Consider the following 17,772-nt stretch of genomic DNA (forward strand, 5'->3'; position numbering starts at 1 on the left):
AATAAATCTTAGTATTCTGTTTGGTGCAAATGGGAGACAGGAATTGAAACAAGAATAAAACTCTAATTTAATTTGCACAAAGGGTAAAATTGGAATTAATTAATTGAAATGAAAGTATTTTAGATATAAAATGTTATTAAAGTTTCAGTCTCCATCTTTAAAAATTTCAGTCCCCTGTGTCCTTACTTTTTGGAGGTACTGAAATACTAAAATTTTAGAGACAGAGACAGAAATTTTAGTACCAGTCTCTGAACTAACAAACACGATACTGAGTCTTAGTCTCTCAGTCTCTGTCTCAGTACCTCAAAACAAACACTACCAAAGAGAATGAGAGAAGGAGAGAACGGAAAAGAGCGTTTGAGGGTGAAACACGGTGAAGAAGATAGCCATGCCATCGAAAGCGATAAGGGGGAAAGGGTGGGAGGGTTTGCATCTGTGAAGGAGGGATCAAGTAAGGGCGACCTTAGTTCTAGGGTGACTTCCAAGATTTCATTCCGTGACAAGGTTATTGGTTCTACGGCAGCCAGGGATAAATCGGGCTGACGCTCTAGATAGATGAGGATTCCATGGCAGTGGTCACTGGAAAACAAGGAGATCCTATGCCTCCAAGAGTTTGCTTCTCCGAAGAGGCTAGGAACATCCTTTCTGAACCATACAAGGAAGCAATTGTGATTAAGGTTCTTGGAAAAAAACCTTAGTTACATGGCCATGTTTCACAAATTGAAAGGGGTATGGAGGATCACCGGTGGATATGAAATCTTGGATGTGGGTTTTGGGTACTTCCTCGTTAAATTTGATCATATGGACGATCGAGAGAAGGTTTTGCTAGGGGGGCCATGGATGATCTTCGGTCACTATATTGCGGTCAAGCCATGGACACCGGATTTTAACCTTGTGAGGACACTTTCGGAGAGACTATGGTTTGGATTCGAATCTCTGGTTTGAGCATATAGTACTATCAGGATAAAGCCATGATGAGAATTGCTTCCGCTGTGGGGAGACCAGTCAAGGTGGATTTGGTTACTAAGTTGGCGGAGCGGGAAAAATTTACTCGGGCTTGCGTGCAAATTAATCTTGGTTTGCCGGTGGTCCGGAGTGTGATTGCCGATGAGTTTGAATATAAGGTGGAGTATGAATACTTACACCTTATTTGTGACAAGTGCAATTGTTTCGGGCATCCAGCAACTAACTGCAGAATGACCCTGATAGAGTCGGAAAGGATAGATCGAAAGGAAACATCAGTGACCGAGACAGCGACCCGGGTGGTGCAGCAACAGGAAGCCTCAAAGAAAAAAATTTTTGAATTTGGATGCAATCCCAAAGATTCAGTGATAGTTGCAGAAATTGGGGAGGAATTAGGTGATACGTTGCATGGGAAGGAAGTGGGGTCCCAGCATTTAGAAAATGAGGCTGGCTGGACCAAAGTCAGCGGAAAAAGAAGAGGAAAATTGAGCCAATAAAACACAGCCCAACAAACCTCTAAAGACAAAGTGCCGGTGCGCTCAAATCAGAAAATTGACCAGAACCATGACTTTGGGCTACGTATGAGAGGAGTCGAATCAGGGGTGAAGACCGGGTCAGTTAGCGGATCTAAAGCACGCATGGTATCTTCCAAACAGCAAGGGGTGAAGGGCAAAGCTGTCTCCGTTGCGGTGCCGACTTTCACTGCCATTATCAAAAACGGACACAAGAGGTTGCGCCTTTCTTCTTTGCAGAATTTACCGTCGACTCCGGACTGCTTTGGCGACACCAGCAAGCAGCAAATCAGCGAATTGGAAGGGTTGTCAGTGGAGGGACACAGACAAACCAGGAAACAACCAGACAAGGACAAGCAAGTCTCAGGGGGATATGATGGTGGATCTTCATCATCTCGTTAGGGACTTCGGCTGAGGTTGGTCCTTTTTACAATACAATTGTTTTATGGATTATTTAGATTTAAGCTTTCTATTTTGGAATATTAGAGGGGCCTCTAATAAATTGGCCCGGGTTCATAGTAAAGAGTTAGTGAATAAATTTTACCCTACTTTTTTCATTCTGTTTGAAACCCATGTTGCTTTCGAGAGGATGAAAACTTTTTGTAATAATCTAGGTTACCGGGGTGTTGATATTGTTGAGGCTAATGGTCATAGTGGGGTATCTGGGTTCTACGTTCTAATTCAAATATTTCTGTGAGAGTATTGGATGTAGTTGATCAATGTATCAGTTTTGAAATCACTATGGGCAATACATCTAGTTACTGCAGTGCGGTGTATGCTAATCCGCATATGCATCGGCATAAAAAACTGTGGGGTGACTTGACAAGGATTGCTAATATGATCCACAGACCTTGGATTGTGTTAGGGGACTTTAATGATGTTCTGTTGCAGAGTGAAGTTAGAGGGGGGCAGTTTAGACTTGCTAGAGCAGAATAATTTGCGGAAACATTGGAGGATTGTGGACTGTTTGATATGGGGGCTATTGGGAGAAGATTCACTTGGTACAGGAAGGTGAAAGGTGGGGTGCAGGTGGCTAAGAAGCTTGATAGAGCAGTCATCAACCAGGACTGACGACTAATGTTTCCGGAGGCTTATACTGAAGTGCTGGCGCGCCTTCACTCTGATTATTGCCCGTTGTTCACTAGGTGCAAGATGGCAGAGAGGGCTACCAAGGGCCATCGTCCGTTCAGATTCCAGGCTGCATGGATGACTCATCCTCTTTTTAGGAATGTTGTTGATACAGCTTGGAATAGAGGAGCTCCGGATGTAGTCAAATGTTTGTTGGAGGTTCAAAAAGATGCAACTAGCTTCAATAAAAAGGTTTTTGGTAATATTTTTGTTAAGAAAAGGGAGTTGGAGAGGCTTTTGAATGACGTTCAAATTACTCTGGAGAGTCGGGAGGATCAACAGCTTAGGATCAAAGAGCAAGTTTTGCATCAGGAACTGAATGCTGTCCTTCTTCAAGAAGAACTGTTGTGGTATCAAAAATCTAGAGAACAATGGGTGAGATGTGGAGACAGAAATACAAAATTTTTTTCATCTGCAATCAGGAGAAAGAGGAACAAATTCATGGGTTATTTTTGGAGGATGGGTCTTGGGCAACGGAGACTACGACTCTAGAAATGGTGGCAAATTCTTTCTTTCAAAAACTCTTTTCTACAAGGGAGGATATTGACCTGGACGCCATGGGGCCTTTTCCTTGCCCGTCTCTTAGTACTGAGGCTTGTCAAAAGTTAGTGGAACCGGTGACGTCTGAAGAGGTTAAAAGAGCTGTGATGACCATGAGTTTGTTTAAAGCCCCATGGCCAGATGGATTTCAAGCAATTTTCTACAAAGAGTTCTGGGACTCTCTTAGCAACGATGTGTGTGGACTGGTCAAGCGAGCCTTTGAGGGTGAGCCAATGAATGCAGCTATTTTCGATACTCTCGTTGTTCTAATTCCTAAAGTGGAAATTCCCTCTTCCTTACGGGAGTTTTGGCCTATTAGCTTATGTAATGTAATTTATAAAATTGTCACAAAAGTTCTAGTTAACAGGTTTAGACCTTTCTTGTCGGAGATCATTGGTCCTTTGCAAGGAGGGTTCATTGCAAGAAGAGGAACCACAGAGAATATTATCATTGCTCAGGAGATTATGCACTTCATGAGGAACACCAAGTCTCAAAAAGGGACCACAGCATTCAAGATTGATTTGGAAAAAGCTTATGACAAGGTAGACTAGCATTTTTTGGAAGCTACTTTGGTCCAGTTTGGGTTTCCAAAGGCTACCATTAATCTTATATTGAATTGTGTGACTTCCTCTTCGTTGGCAGTTTTGTGGAATGGGAACAGGCTCCAAAATTTCAATCCAAAGAGAGGGTTGAGGCAAGGAGATCCTATGTCTCCTTATCTATTTGTACTCTGTATGGAAATGCTTGCCTGTTTTATCTCTCATAGAGTTTCCCAAGGTTTGTGGAACCCAGTTGCGGTTTCTAGGAACGGACCACGACTCTCTCATTTGATGTTTGTAGATGATCTTTTGCTTTTCTGTAAGGCATCGAAAGCTCAAGTAATAGAGGTCATGCATTGTTTGGACTTGTTTTCTAGAGCGTCAGGTTTGAAGGTAAATCTTCATAAGTCAAAGGCCCAGTGTTCCAAGAGGGTGTCAAAGAGGAGAAAAGAGGTTATCTCAGGGGTCTCTAACATCCGGTTCTGCAATGATTTGGGTAAATACCTGGGAATTAACATCGGTCATGCCGGAGCTTCCAGGAAGACGGCTCAGGAGGTTATTAAAAAAATTTCGAGGAAGCTCTCCAGTTGGAAAGGATGCCTGCTGAATAAGGCAGGGAGGCTTTGTCTTGTTAAATCGGTTATGGCCTCTATCCTGGTTTATGAAATAAAAATTTCTCTTCTCCCGAAGTATGCATGTAATAAAATTGATTCCTTGATGAGACAGTTCTTGTGGAAAGGCCAAGCGACTGGCAAAGAGCTACCTCTGGTCAGGTGGGAGATCGCCATAACTCCTAAAATAGCAGGAGGATTGGGTATTAGGGATACTTCCTGTGCTAACATGGCGCTTCTGGAAAAATTGGTATGGGATTGTTTAAATCATAGTGAGAAGTTATGGGTGCAGGTTCTGAAGCATAAATATCTCAGGAATCAATCTGGTATGAACGGAAATAGTAGAAATTCTTCATCGGCTACCTGGAAGAACATTGTTAGTGCCTATGAGCATCTCAAGGAAGGGCTTCATTGGAATATTGGAGATGTCCACAAATCAGTTTGGTATGATGAGTGGACTCCTTTTGGTAAGCTTTGCAACCTTGTTCCTTATGTACATATTTCTGAAACAGATTTCATGGTGGCTGACTTGTGGAAAGGGGTGTATTGGGAGGTTGATAGTGTTATCACACCTATTTCGCATGAGATTAAGCAGTTTATTTGTGGTCTGAGATATCCTAGTTCGACTGAGTTGGAGCCACAGTGGGAGTGGTGGCCTGCAGCAACAAAAAAGTATAGTGCAAGAGAGGGTTACAGATGGTTATTAAAGAAAACATTAAATTGGAATGCCAATAGTAATTAGAACTGGTTGTGGAATACAAACATTCTAGAGAAGTTCAAATTTACTATGTGGCTTGGCTTACATGATGCTCTACCAACTGAGACCTTTCGATTCAAGCGGCATTTAGCTTCTTTAGATATGTGTAAGAGATGTAACAAGGCGCAGGAGACTATGGAGTATTGCCTTAGAGACTGTGAACGATCAAAGGCAATTTGGTATATGTTGGATCCTAGTATCCTGGACTCGACGGCTGGTACTGCTCTTGAAGAGTGGTTTCGGAAGGCCTTGGCTAACAATGAGGCGTCCTTTGGTGCAGGGCTTTGGTGGGTATGGAGACATAAGTGCAATGACATATTCAATATTGACAACCCTTGGACAGACCACAAGGTTGTTGTCTTGGCCAGAATTACTGCCAAGGACTTACAGGTTTACAGGAATCGAAACAATGCCTTTAGGTCTCTCCGAAATTGCCTGTGTTGGAACTCACCGGTAGGCAATAGTTTTAAAGTTAATTGTGATGCAAGATTGTATATGGATTCAAATTTAGCGGGATTTGGGTGTATTATTAGAGATTCTAAGGGAGATTGGATCTCGGGCTGCTCTGGAAGCATTCCCCATTGGTCTATCATCAGATGTGAATTATTTGCTTCTTGGAGGGGCTGGTTTTAGCTTGGGATTGCGGTTTGAGGAATATTATATGAGAAACGGATTGCCTTGACATTCTGCCCATCATGCATGAGCTTATAAGTGGGTATTCATCTAAAGTAACAGATTTGGTTCACAAGATTCAGGAGCTTCTATCTCGTCCTTGGCTTGTTCACGTTGAATGGGTGCCCCGAGAAGCAAATAGAGCTGTGGATTGGATAGCTAAATATGGTGCCAAGAGTAACTCTAATCATGTTATTTGGTTTGAGCCTTGTGTTGATTTCCAACAAATCATCCGCTCGGATTTAGGATAGTTTTTGCTTTGTTTCTTTCCTTGTTTAGACACAAAAAAAAAACGTTACACCCTTACTTGTATTTTCATTCATTTTTTTCGGTGATGAGCTAGCAAAAACACACTCTCAGCTATCTTTCCAAAACCCTCAACTTAACTATGGCTCGATATACATTGTTCTCGTTTATTTATAGTCTCTTTTAGCACATAAATCTTCCATGATCATGAGCTTTGTGTTTTTGAATGTAAATCGTCCCAGTCTAATGTGTCTTATTATAGTAACATATAAATCGTGCTAGGGTCTTGAGGGGTGGCTACTTGTACGTAAATGGTGCTAGGGCAATGAGCTTTAGGATAAAAAACATAATTCATGGTGACCTAGGACGATTTATATATATATTGTAACACACAAAGGCCTGGAACGATTTATGTGTTTTTGAATAATGCATTTCATGCATAAATCGTCCCAAGGTAACATGATTCATATATTATTTAAAACACAAAAATCTAAGACGATTTATATATTATATGATTTAGGAGAATTACGTTTTTAAAATCCATTTAGAGGAATCAAGTAATTTAGTTCTCCTATTAATTTATTTAAATAAAAAAGCCTATTTTGGCTTATACAACTGAACAATACACTAAGATGACGAATAAAGAGATCTCCTAATTCTGTTCTATATTAGCTAGTTATGAACAGCTTCACTTCCTTTGGAGATAGGTATCTACTAGCAACTGCCATTTTATTTTATTTTATTTTATTTTTTGATGGTTAACATAAACTCAAACTGAGCATATTAGTCCAAAACTGCCATTTTATTCTTAATGGTTAACTAACTATATATGATCTTAATGGTTTTTAATGTTTTTTTTGGACCTATGGTTTTTAATGTTAACAACTGTGTATTTAGTTGAAAGTAATGGTAATGGTTTTAGTTGGGTAATTTTTTTTCTCACCGTATTCTTTTTTTATATAAAAGTAGAAGTAGTGATATACTCTAACATTGTAATTTTTGGTATTTTTTAAAATTATGGGATGTACAAAAATCACAAATAGGAGGGTTTGATTTCTCGATCTCAAAATTTTTTATTTTTTTAACACAAATCGAAAGTCTAATTTCTGTACTTCTAACATATGGGACAATCTAATTTCTACTTCTTTATTTAAACATTTCACATTTGAGAATAACACTCCAACAGTTAACATTTTAAAAAAACACCATTACTATTCTAATATCAAAAATAAAAAGTTCTCACATCTATGATCCATCTCCATTGTTGCTATTAGTTTTTTTTCTCTTTCGTTTATCAAAATTATTCGAAGCTATTAAGTAAAAATTTTTCAGAAAAATATAATGACAGGCTCTACTGTTAGATGCGTTACTTTCCTCTTATACTATATTTGGCTTAAAGTACAATCAAGAAGCAAAAATACACTGAAGAAGCAAAGAAGAAAAGAAAAGAAAAAGCACTAGAATCAATTCACAACTTCTGCATGGGCATGTTTCACGTTGTGGAATATAATGGTATCAACGCTATTTGGTATTTCAGTTCATGCACTTTTGACATTGAATCCATTGTTGAGTAACACTACTTTTGATACCTAAAGTTACTTTAGCATCTTCAATTTATTCTGCATTACATTACTATCTGATTTCTTCTTTCAAATCCATGGCGGAATCACTCATCTTCAAGCTATGCTGAATCACTGACAGCAAAGCTTGCTTTTTAAATTATTCAAAAAGAAATAAATTAGGAAAAATTATTTTAAGAAATTGTTAGAAAAATTTAATTATTAAAAAAAATTTAATACCAAAATTATTTAAAAAATTAATATTTATAATATTTAAAAAAAACCATTTTTTTTTGTTAAAAATACACATATATCTTTAATTACTTATTTATTTATTTTTATAATCTTTATATCAATGATTTATATTCCTTTTAAAATTTTGGTCATTTTTATAATTATTTATTTTTTTTATTTATATGATCTTTCTTCCTCTCATTCGCTACAAGCCTACAACAATAGAAACCTATGAGTATGAGAGAAAGTGCAAAGAAATATGTGTTGGCCCTTATTTATTTACATTGTTATGACAGGTGTAGACGCACGGGACTCAGACATATCAACTGCTTGAACGATAGTTATTACATTGTGAGAATCGATTTTGAAGTTAGTATTGTTTTCATCTTTTAAATTAATAAGCGTATGTCATTATAGTTAGAGTATTTTTATAGATTTAGTGTTGACACATGAGTAGAATGGATTATCTTTAAATAACATAAAATAGGTTAGTAGGTAAGTTATTAACATTTGTTAGGTGTCAAATTTATTTATTGTAAAAGTTAATTTATTAATTAATTTAATTTAATTAATTATTTATTTATTTATTAATTTTTTTAAATAAATAAAAGAAATGTTATTAATTACTGTTTATTCCTGGTTATTATGTTATGTTATTTTTGTGTTTTTATTTCTAAGTCGAATTTTATATTTTTAGTTTTAAATTTGAATATGCTAAAGAACTTAGGTTGAAATCTAAATTTTTACAAAGTTTTATTTTTTAAACAGAGGCCTCGCCTACTACTACCTAGGCGGGTGAGTCACATTCCTACACCGTCGAACGTCATTGTTTTTTGCCTGAGAAAAGCTGAGTTTGGCGACACGGTACAACTCAAGAACTTCGTGTTTGACAATTCCCTAATCACTGCATTCGTTGAGCATTGGCGTCCGAAGATCCACATTTTTCACCAACCACCGGGTGAGTGCACCATCACCTTGCAGGATGTTGCGTACCACCTCGGGTTACGCACAAATGGAGAGCCAGTGGGTGAGTGCTTGCGTGACTTCCAGACTTGGTACTGGCGTCCGACATGGGAGTACGTAGAGGAGCTCCTAAGTGTCAGATCCCTTCATGGTCAGCACTAGACATTTTTACTAAATTTTTAGAAGAAAAACGAAAAAGATGAAGGATTGAGATGTTTGTGGAGAATACTAACATTTGAAGAAGGATTGAGATGTTTGTGGAGAATACCAACATTTGAAGAAGGATTGGTTTTTATGAGATGTTTGAAGAAGGATTGATTTTTATCGTACTATATTTCGTTTACACAATAAACAAAATTAGTTTGTTCGTATTTTGTGTAAACGAGATATGTGGAGTTCGTTCTTCCTCACATAATATGTGTGCACATGTAATGCATTGATCTGAGTATGTCTTGTTTCGTTTATAGTGTAAATAAAATACGCCTATGTTTATCTTATTTATTTTGTAAACTAGATAAATAATGTTACAAAAAATCAATAAAAATTCTTCGAATCATCTATTTCAATAGTTAAAATATTTATTTTATTTATCTAAAAAAAATCTCGTAAATCAGTGGGTAATATCCTTCTTGGTTCACAAAATGTTGTAAATGTGCATAGCAATGTATAACACATAATCATGGTCGGAGATTTCACATCTAATAATCCAATAAAAAAGAAAAAGTTCAATGGGTCATGCTATAATTATTTATCTCTTTGTATTAAAACAAAGGATTTTATTTTAGTTAAAATGTGCACATAGTATTCATACGAATAATTAAATAATAATGAAAAAAGAATATCAATTTATAATTTAGTCTTTTGAAAATACATATAAATATATAATGTTATGAATTGTGATATTAATTTAACATGTTTTAAATAATTTGTTTAACGAATATTTTAAAGACACTTGAGTTTGCTTCATGTGATGATGGCGTGTTTCCGGCAATTACATTAATCTCTTAATATGTGATTGGTTAAGTCTTTAAACTCTAGTGAAATAAAAAACTGCATTAGCATCCAATGATCCAAGAAGACTTTGGATTTTAAAATTGTAATTCATAGACTTAGCTGCTATAAAGATTGAAGACTCTGACTGTGTTTTTGCATTCACAACTTCTGCATACTCTCTCATATTTTCTTAGATTAACCATCATGGCTGAATCATTCATCTTCAGCATCGCTGAATCACTCATAACTAAGCTTGCTTCTCGTGCATACCAAGAAGCGTCTCGGGTGGTTGGTGTCTACGATGACCTCCAAGACTTGAAAAGCAGTCTCTCATATGTGAAAGCTGTGCTGTTGGATGCTGAGCAGAAGCAGGAGCACAACCACGAACTGCGGGAGTGGCTGAAGCATATCAAACTCATCTTCTATGATGCTGAGAACTTGCTTGACGAAGTTGACAGCGAAACACTGCGGAAGCAAGTCATCAGAAACTACGGCACTTCCAAGGACAAGGTAGGCCGCTTCTTCTCGAGTTCTAATCCACTTGTGTTTCGTTATAAGCTTGCTCTTCAGATCAAAGATATTAGCAAGAGATTAGATAGAGTCGCGGCTGATAGAGATAAGTTTGGGCTTCAAGTAATTGATGTTGATAGGCGAGTTGTGCATAGGAGGGAAATGACTTACTCCCATGTTGTTGAGTCTGATGTCATAGGAAGAGATTATGATAAAGAAAAGATCATAAAGCTCTTGATGGAACCGAGTCTTGACAACAATGCTGTCTCTAAACATATCTCTGTGATTCCCATTGTCGGAATTGGAGGTTTGGGAAAGACCACTCTTGCTAAGCTTGTCTTCAATGATGAAAGGATAATTGACTCCTTTCCATTGAAAATGTGGGTGTGTGTGTCTGATGACTTTAATATCAAGCAATTGATTATTAAGATCATCAATGCTGCTAGCAATTTTGTTTCTACTGGTGCTCTTCCGGGCCAGCAAAATTTAAAAGAATTAGAGGTTGATCAATTGCAATATCGTCTAAGAAACATGCTTGTGGGTCAAAAGTTTTTCCTAGTCTTGGACGATGTATGGAATGAAGATCGTGTTAAATGGGTTGAGCTGCAACATCTCATTTCAGTGGGTGCTCAAGGAAGCAAAGTTATAGTCACAACACGAAGCCAGTCCATCGCTTCCATGATGGGTACCGTTGCCTACTCGCACCATTTAAAAAGTCTTTCTCCAGAGGATTCATTGCGATTGTTTGTTAGATGGGCTTTTAAAGAAGGAGAAGAGGGAAAATATCCAGATTTGATAAGGATTGCAAGAGAAATCGTAGACAAGTGCAAAGGAGTTCCTTTAGCGGTGAGAACGTTGGGAAGTTCACTATTTTCCAAACACGAGAGACAAGAGTGGGAATCATTGAGAGACAAGGAGATTTGGAATTTGCCACAAAAAGAGGATGATATCTTACCTGCTTTAAAATTAAGCTATGATGAAATGCCATCCCATTTGAGGCAATGCTTTGCTTTGCTCTCCCTTTATCCAAAGAATCATGCATTTATTTCTTTTGACGTTGCTTCACTTTGGGGGGCAGCAGGTTTGCTTCCATTGCAAAGCAAAGATAAAACAATGCTAGACGTTGCACACCAATATTTGAGTGACTTAATGACAAGATCTTTTCTCAATGATGCTCTTGACTTTGGCACCTTTTATGGATTCAAACTGCATGATTTAGTGCATGATCTTGCAGTATATGTTGCAAGAGATATGTGTCAATTGGTCAGTTCAAACACGCAGGATATATCAGAAAATGTGCTGCATTTGTCTTTTGTTGAGAATGGTTTGCCTTACAGTTCCATCAAGACAAGCTTACAAGGTGTGAGAAGCATTCTGTTTCCAGTTGACAATCAGGGAGCCAGTGAAGCTTTCTTGGATGCATGGGTGTTAAACTGTAAATACCTGCGATATTTGGATTTAAGTGATTCTACATGTGAGACTTTGCCTGAGTCAATTGGTAAGTTGAAACATTTAAGATTTATTTCTCTTTGGAATAATAAAAGAATAAAGAGGCTCCCTAATTCTATTTGCAAGCTCCAAAATTTGCAAGTTCTGCTTCTTGATGGGTGTTCAAATCTTGAAACTGTACCGAAAAAGTTAAGAAAGTTGATCAGCCTGCAAAGATTGGAGATAACCACAAAGCAATCTATTTTGCCAGAGAGTGACATTGCAAAGTTGAATTGTCTTGAATCTTTGTGTGTCGAAGATTGTGATAATTTGGAGTCCTTGTTTGTTGAGACAAGATTGCCTACACTTCGAACTTTGCAAGTTATTGACTGTGTGAATCTAAAGTCTTTGCCACTTGATACTCACCATTTTCCTCAGTTAGAAACTTTGGTAATCAGCGGTGTGGCCAATGAAGATTGGCTTGATAGATCAGAGGATACTAATGCTGTCTTGAGGTTAAAAACCATTGTTCTTTCAGAAATGGTAACATTGCCTCATTCTCTCCAACAATATGCAAGCACATTACAAACTTTGGCGATTGTAGGTTGCTACGAGCTGGAGGTACTGCCCGAATGGCTGTCAAATCTGAGTTCTTTGAAATTTCTTTTTATGGCCGGTTGTCCAAAATTGAAGTCTCTTCCCAGTGATATCCACCGTCTAACAAGTCTCCAAGTTTTGCGAATCTTAAATTGCACCGAGTTATATAGAAAATACGAGCCACAAGTTGGAGAGTGCTGGCCCATGATATCTCACATCAAGCATACTGACATTAGGAAGTAATGAAGAATTGAAGATGGAGTAGCTAATGGAAGATGAAGAAGAATTGTCTTGACAACCCGGATTGGAGTCAAACTGCGTTCTGTTTCTTCATCAGTTTCCATAATGTACACTATTGTGCTTGTTTTGTTTCGAACTATATGTCTTTAGTGGTTTTTCAAGTTTCTGTATGTTCTTTTGTAATTCAAAATGGTAATTCATGAAGTCTGATTTAGTGTTGTCTCTAATGAAATTCTCTAGAAATTAGATATTAAGTTACAATCACAAGGAAGGAAATGCATGCATGACATTATCTAAGTTGCTGAAACATACTTGAGTAAATACTTAGCACAGGTAATTGAAATTGTGGAATTTCTCAAGAACTTGGATAGCATTTTATTTGGTGTGATGATCACCAGGTGAGTAGGTACATTGCAAAAGCATAGCAAAATATTGATTAGATATAAAATAAAGACGAGACAGAAAAAGAAAAATGGATGCTGGCAAATATTGTAAGGATAAGATCAATAGGATGAGAAAAATGGAGAACAGAATTAGTCAAAATATGAATAATACAAATACAAATACTAGCAACTATATTTGAGTAAATAGTTAGCATTGATAGTTAAATATTGTGAAATTTTTATGAATAAATTTAGTGGTCGCTCCATTTTATTTGATGATAATCACTTGTAATTTATAATTTATAAAGCTAACGGTGATAAGCTTATACATAATTTTGATATGCCGATTGTACACATTTAAATGTGTTGCTATATATGTTTTGTATTTCTTGACCTATTCACAAGTGCTGAATTAAAACATCAAACTATAAAGAAGAGGAGAAAAAGTTGGAGAGAAACAGAGGAGATAGAATCTTTTATTTATATGTATAGAATCAATCAACGTCAATGATAATAAACTAATAATTGCTGCAAATATGCAATATATAGATTAGTCACCAATAATGATATTATATCTATGTTACATAATGATATTTTATGTGAAAATAATATTTAAAATATTATTATATATTATATTAATTAATTTAATTAAATATATTAAACTGTCTAATAATTTTTAATTATTATCTTCAAGCAAACAAATTTAGTAAATAATTATTAAATCATAATTATCTCTTTTCTCTCTTCAAAGTAAAATAAATTTTTAGTAAAACTTTTCCTCGTTAGAGCCCTCAGCCCACAGAGAGTTAAGGGAAAAAGCAAGTCCAAAGGCCCATGACTTACACTAGTATTAATATGGATCCAATGCATAAAACCAAAAAGATTGGTACAATGAATTGAGAGACATAGAGCTGTTAATGTCATGACCCAAAAAAAAAATTGGTGTTATTGTAATCTATGGAGTGTCAATTTACTTCGCATGAATTGAGAATATTGTTCGAAAAATACAACATAGTAGTAGCATAAAAATTTAATGGTAGAAATTAGAATGAAAAGAGATCATTTACATAGTATTTTACTAGTCAATTTTCTTAAAATACATTTTAAACTGATTATTCCAAAATTAACTTAATTGTTTAGACATTAAAGTTTAAACCGATGAAATTTGGTCACTTCTAGACTGCCAAAAAAAAAAAGAGTAAATTCCAGTTTTGTGTTAACTAATTAATAAATTTACTTTTTTTTTCCTTAATTAAATTGCTAATATTCAATTCCTATTATCACTTACTAAAGAATTGGATTAACACATGCATCCCAATCTTTTCTTCAATGTCTTATGGGTGGCAACAAACAATTCACATGCAATAATTAAAAAGAGATAGTAATATGGGGTTGGGGAACCTAAGAAAGTTCCAAATAAGAGAGAGAGAGAGAGAGAGAGAGGGTGAGACAAGAAAAGATAGATAGAAGGGTAATAATGCATGTCTAGCAAAGAGAGAGCCCAATCTCAATCACTATAAGATACCATCATATCATATGCTTTTTATTTCTCAGTACTTTTTTGGATGATGGGGCCATATGCATGACAATAAAATCACCAAGATCATCACTTTCTCCCACACCCCATCATCCATGCACATGCTTATTGCTACAATGCAAAGGAGGAGAGTGGAGTCATGTCTTCATAAAGTGCAAGTCTTATTTTATTTTGGAGGCCAGGGTTCCTCTCACTAATTTCTCTTCTCTCCTTTTTTTTTAATTATGTTGTGTTAATGATGTCATAATAAATAAATAGTGTTAATGATGTCATAATAAGTAAATAATATTTATAAATATTTTATATAAGTATTAACTTGTTATCATCCTTATTATCTCTTCAAGATATGAAATATTAGGCATCTTTAGCAATGATATCTAATACTTATATAAATAGTGGTGGATATCTTTAGGATTATATATTAAGAGTTTAATTTTGATATTAATGTAAAATATTTTATATAATTTTTTAATTATATTTTTTTAATAATTATTTATGATGTGATTAATAAAAAATTAATTATTTTTGTTGAAATACGTAATTAAATATACATTAATACATATAAAATTATTTTATATCATCGACAACGTATCAAAATTAAATTTATGTATTGTTTTTTTATTGTTATTGAAAGATGACACCCGTTTTGCTGATAATCATAAATCATGGCATGATTTTGCTATATGCACAACTTAGTGATTTCATCTTAGTATTTTGAGAAAAGGACAAATAGGTTATTGATATTTTGTCTTGTGGACATTTTTATTTCTAATCATTGAAAAATATTTTTAAATTTCTGATCTTCAAATGCCTCTGTCAGGGACTGATCTGTCCAAATTTTGTGAATGTCAGAGACTTAAAAGTATTTTTCAATGATTAGGGACGAAAATGTTCGCAGGACAAAAGGTCAGGGACCTATTTATCCTTTTCTCAAATATTTTTTGTTTTTTATGGAAGTAATATTTGTAAACGAATAAATGAAGTGATAATAATCATTATTAGTAAACATTCATGGGGAAAAAAAAAGTGAAACGAAGTAGTAGGCATCAATAATATAATTGGTCATATAAGGTTGCATTCTTACCTAAATTTTCTTCATATATGATAGAGAGGTGGCCACACCCTTGTTGTTTTTTGGTCCTACTTGTATTCAAGATGCATCCTCCTTTGCCCATTCTTAAGGGCCCCCACTCTCCCTAAGAAATAATTCAATTTTCTAATTTGCATCTTTTTTTTTTCTATTTTTGTTCTTTGTTTCTTTGTGCATAAAATGACCAAAAGAGCAAAAGGAATCACATTAGTAATTTAGTACCATGATAGGAAACTTATTTAATGGTCTCAAAAATAAAATATACTTAAATGTTTAACTGTTGGTTGTATTAATATACTCAAAAATAAAATATAAACTTTTTTTTTAAAATTAATCAAGAAATAAATCACCCTTCATTGTAAAATTTATATTTACATCCATCAAAATCCTTATAATTAATGGATGTATATAAAATTCACTTTTGAGCTCATTCTCCCTTTGCCTTTTGATGGATTTTTTTTCAAAATTTTCGGTGTAATTTTCATATATATATTATGGTTTGTAAGCAAAAACATCAACACCTTTCCTCTTTCTCCGCTTTATTTGCAGGCCAATGGTCCACAAGCATATTCATTGTAATTGACTTTGTACAAAACTTTTATGTAGTGAATCTATATCTCTATCCATATTTATATATTTATATCTATTTCTATATTAAATAATACAATGCCTAGCACAAAGTATAGTGGTAACTTGTTTAGTAATCAATGAAGGTAATGATGATTACAATTGTGGGAACAATTAAAGGACAAAATGTGCTTTCTAAAGTATGCTTTTTGACACCACATTGTACATTGATTTTTCACTAAGAATAAAGTTAGATAATTAAACATTTTAATTAATATTAATTAATTTTTTAAAATTATTTTATTTATTTTAAATTATAAATTTTAAATCATAAACTCTTAATTTTAAATTCTAAATTGATTAATATCAAGTAACTAAAAGTTGATTCCCAATAATTTTTTCTTTCACTAAGCATGATTTGTTAATGTTGTAGCTAATTATTGTGATGAATACTTTAATTTAAAAATACACACTAGAGAAGGCACATATATTAAATTATGATGATGCCACTTGTTATAATGTTGCATTCTATTGGATTTTTTCCTTATTATTCCCATTGTTCTTTTTATTTAGAAACATTTAGTAATCTAGTTATATACTAAAAATACATAGATGAAAACAACAGATTAAAAACGATAAAACAAAAAAGAGTATTATACTTTGTAGAGATTCAATAAAATTTTCTTTCCCAATATTGCAGAGAATCCAATAAGGTGTTAGAGTTTCTGCATATATAGTAGTGATGTCTGATCTGCAGAAGAGGGGAGAAAATAAATAAATTAATTAATAAAAATAAGGCTTGCATGAATGGAGAGAGGTGGAAATCAAGCCCTATAGGGAAGACTTAATGGATAGTTTAATTAATTTGATTGCTTAATCATAACCTTAATTGCTCTATCAACAATCATAATTTAACTTAATTACTTTATTTCAGAAGTTATACAAATGCAAGTATCTAATTTAAGAATAATGTAAACTCTTTTAGTTTACACTTGAATCTTTGTATATGAATTAAGAAAAGTTCAAAATTACATACAATCCAATTACCTTATAATTGACATTATAACTTGGAGATGGAACCATTAAAGGTTTTATATATGGTGTACTTAATCACAATCTGTGATTTAAACCGAGTATAACAAATTATCTGTCTGATACAAACCTCAAATCCATTTTCTTGCATACATGTTAAGATATCGCTTTCATATATAACTTATAAATTTTTTTTTACAAGTAGATCGAGTATAATGTAATTTAATGACATATATAAAATATAAACTAAACACAATTAAAAAAAATACAAAGCCAAATATTTAGTTTATTTTTTAGTTATGTTTGATTCTATAATAATACATAATCACAATTTCTACTAATAATTAATGTTATCTTCCAAATTCTTATTATTTTCAAACATGATTGAATTTCTACTCATCCAAATTGAACTTATGATTAAAGAGGCTTATATATTATATTCATGCATTCTAGAAACTAATTAGAATAATTAAATGTGAGTTTGCACCTAAGTAACATGCTGTAGTCATTACTATTAGTGAAGCAGAAAATTTTGATCATGTAGTTGACTGGGAGACCTAATAAAACGGAAAGAGTATACAAAGATAATAAAATTGTGAAAGAATAATAATGAAAGAAAAGAAAAGATGAAGAAATTTTATTGATTGTTGATTGATTGAATTGTTCACTAT

The 17,772-nt window shown here is 34.3% G+C and overlaps 1 protein-coding gene across 1 annotated transcript; it reads left to right on the top strand.

Moving 5' to 3' along the window:
- The first annotated feature begins 9,862 nt into the window (after positions 1-9,862).
- LOC130932628 (putative disease resistance protein RGA1) lies at positions 9,863-12,699 on the top strand. Its single transcript, XM_057861986.1, has one exon. The coding sequence runs from the start codon at positions 9,922-9,924 to the stop codon at positions 12,493-12,495; it is 2,574 nt and encodes an 857-aa protein (XP_057717969.1). The 5' UTR covers positions 9,863-9,921; the 3' UTR covers positions 12,496-12,699.
- Positions 12,700-17,772: the final 5,073 nt, after the last annotated feature.

This window comes from Arachis stenosperma, chromosome 6, assembly GCF_014773155.1.
Source record: "Arachis stenosperma cultivar V10309 chromosome 6, arast.V10309.gnm1.PFL2, whole genome shotgun sequence".
Lineage (NCBI taxonomy): Eukaryota > Viridiplantae > Streptophyta > Magnoliopsida > Fabales > Fabaceae > Arachis > Arachis stenosperma.

Excerpts from the sequence above, each read along its gene's own strand:
- LOC130932628 (XM_057861986.1), top strand. The coding sequence starts at position 9,922 with ATGGCTGAATCATTCATCTTCAGCATCGCTGAATCACTCATAACTAAG.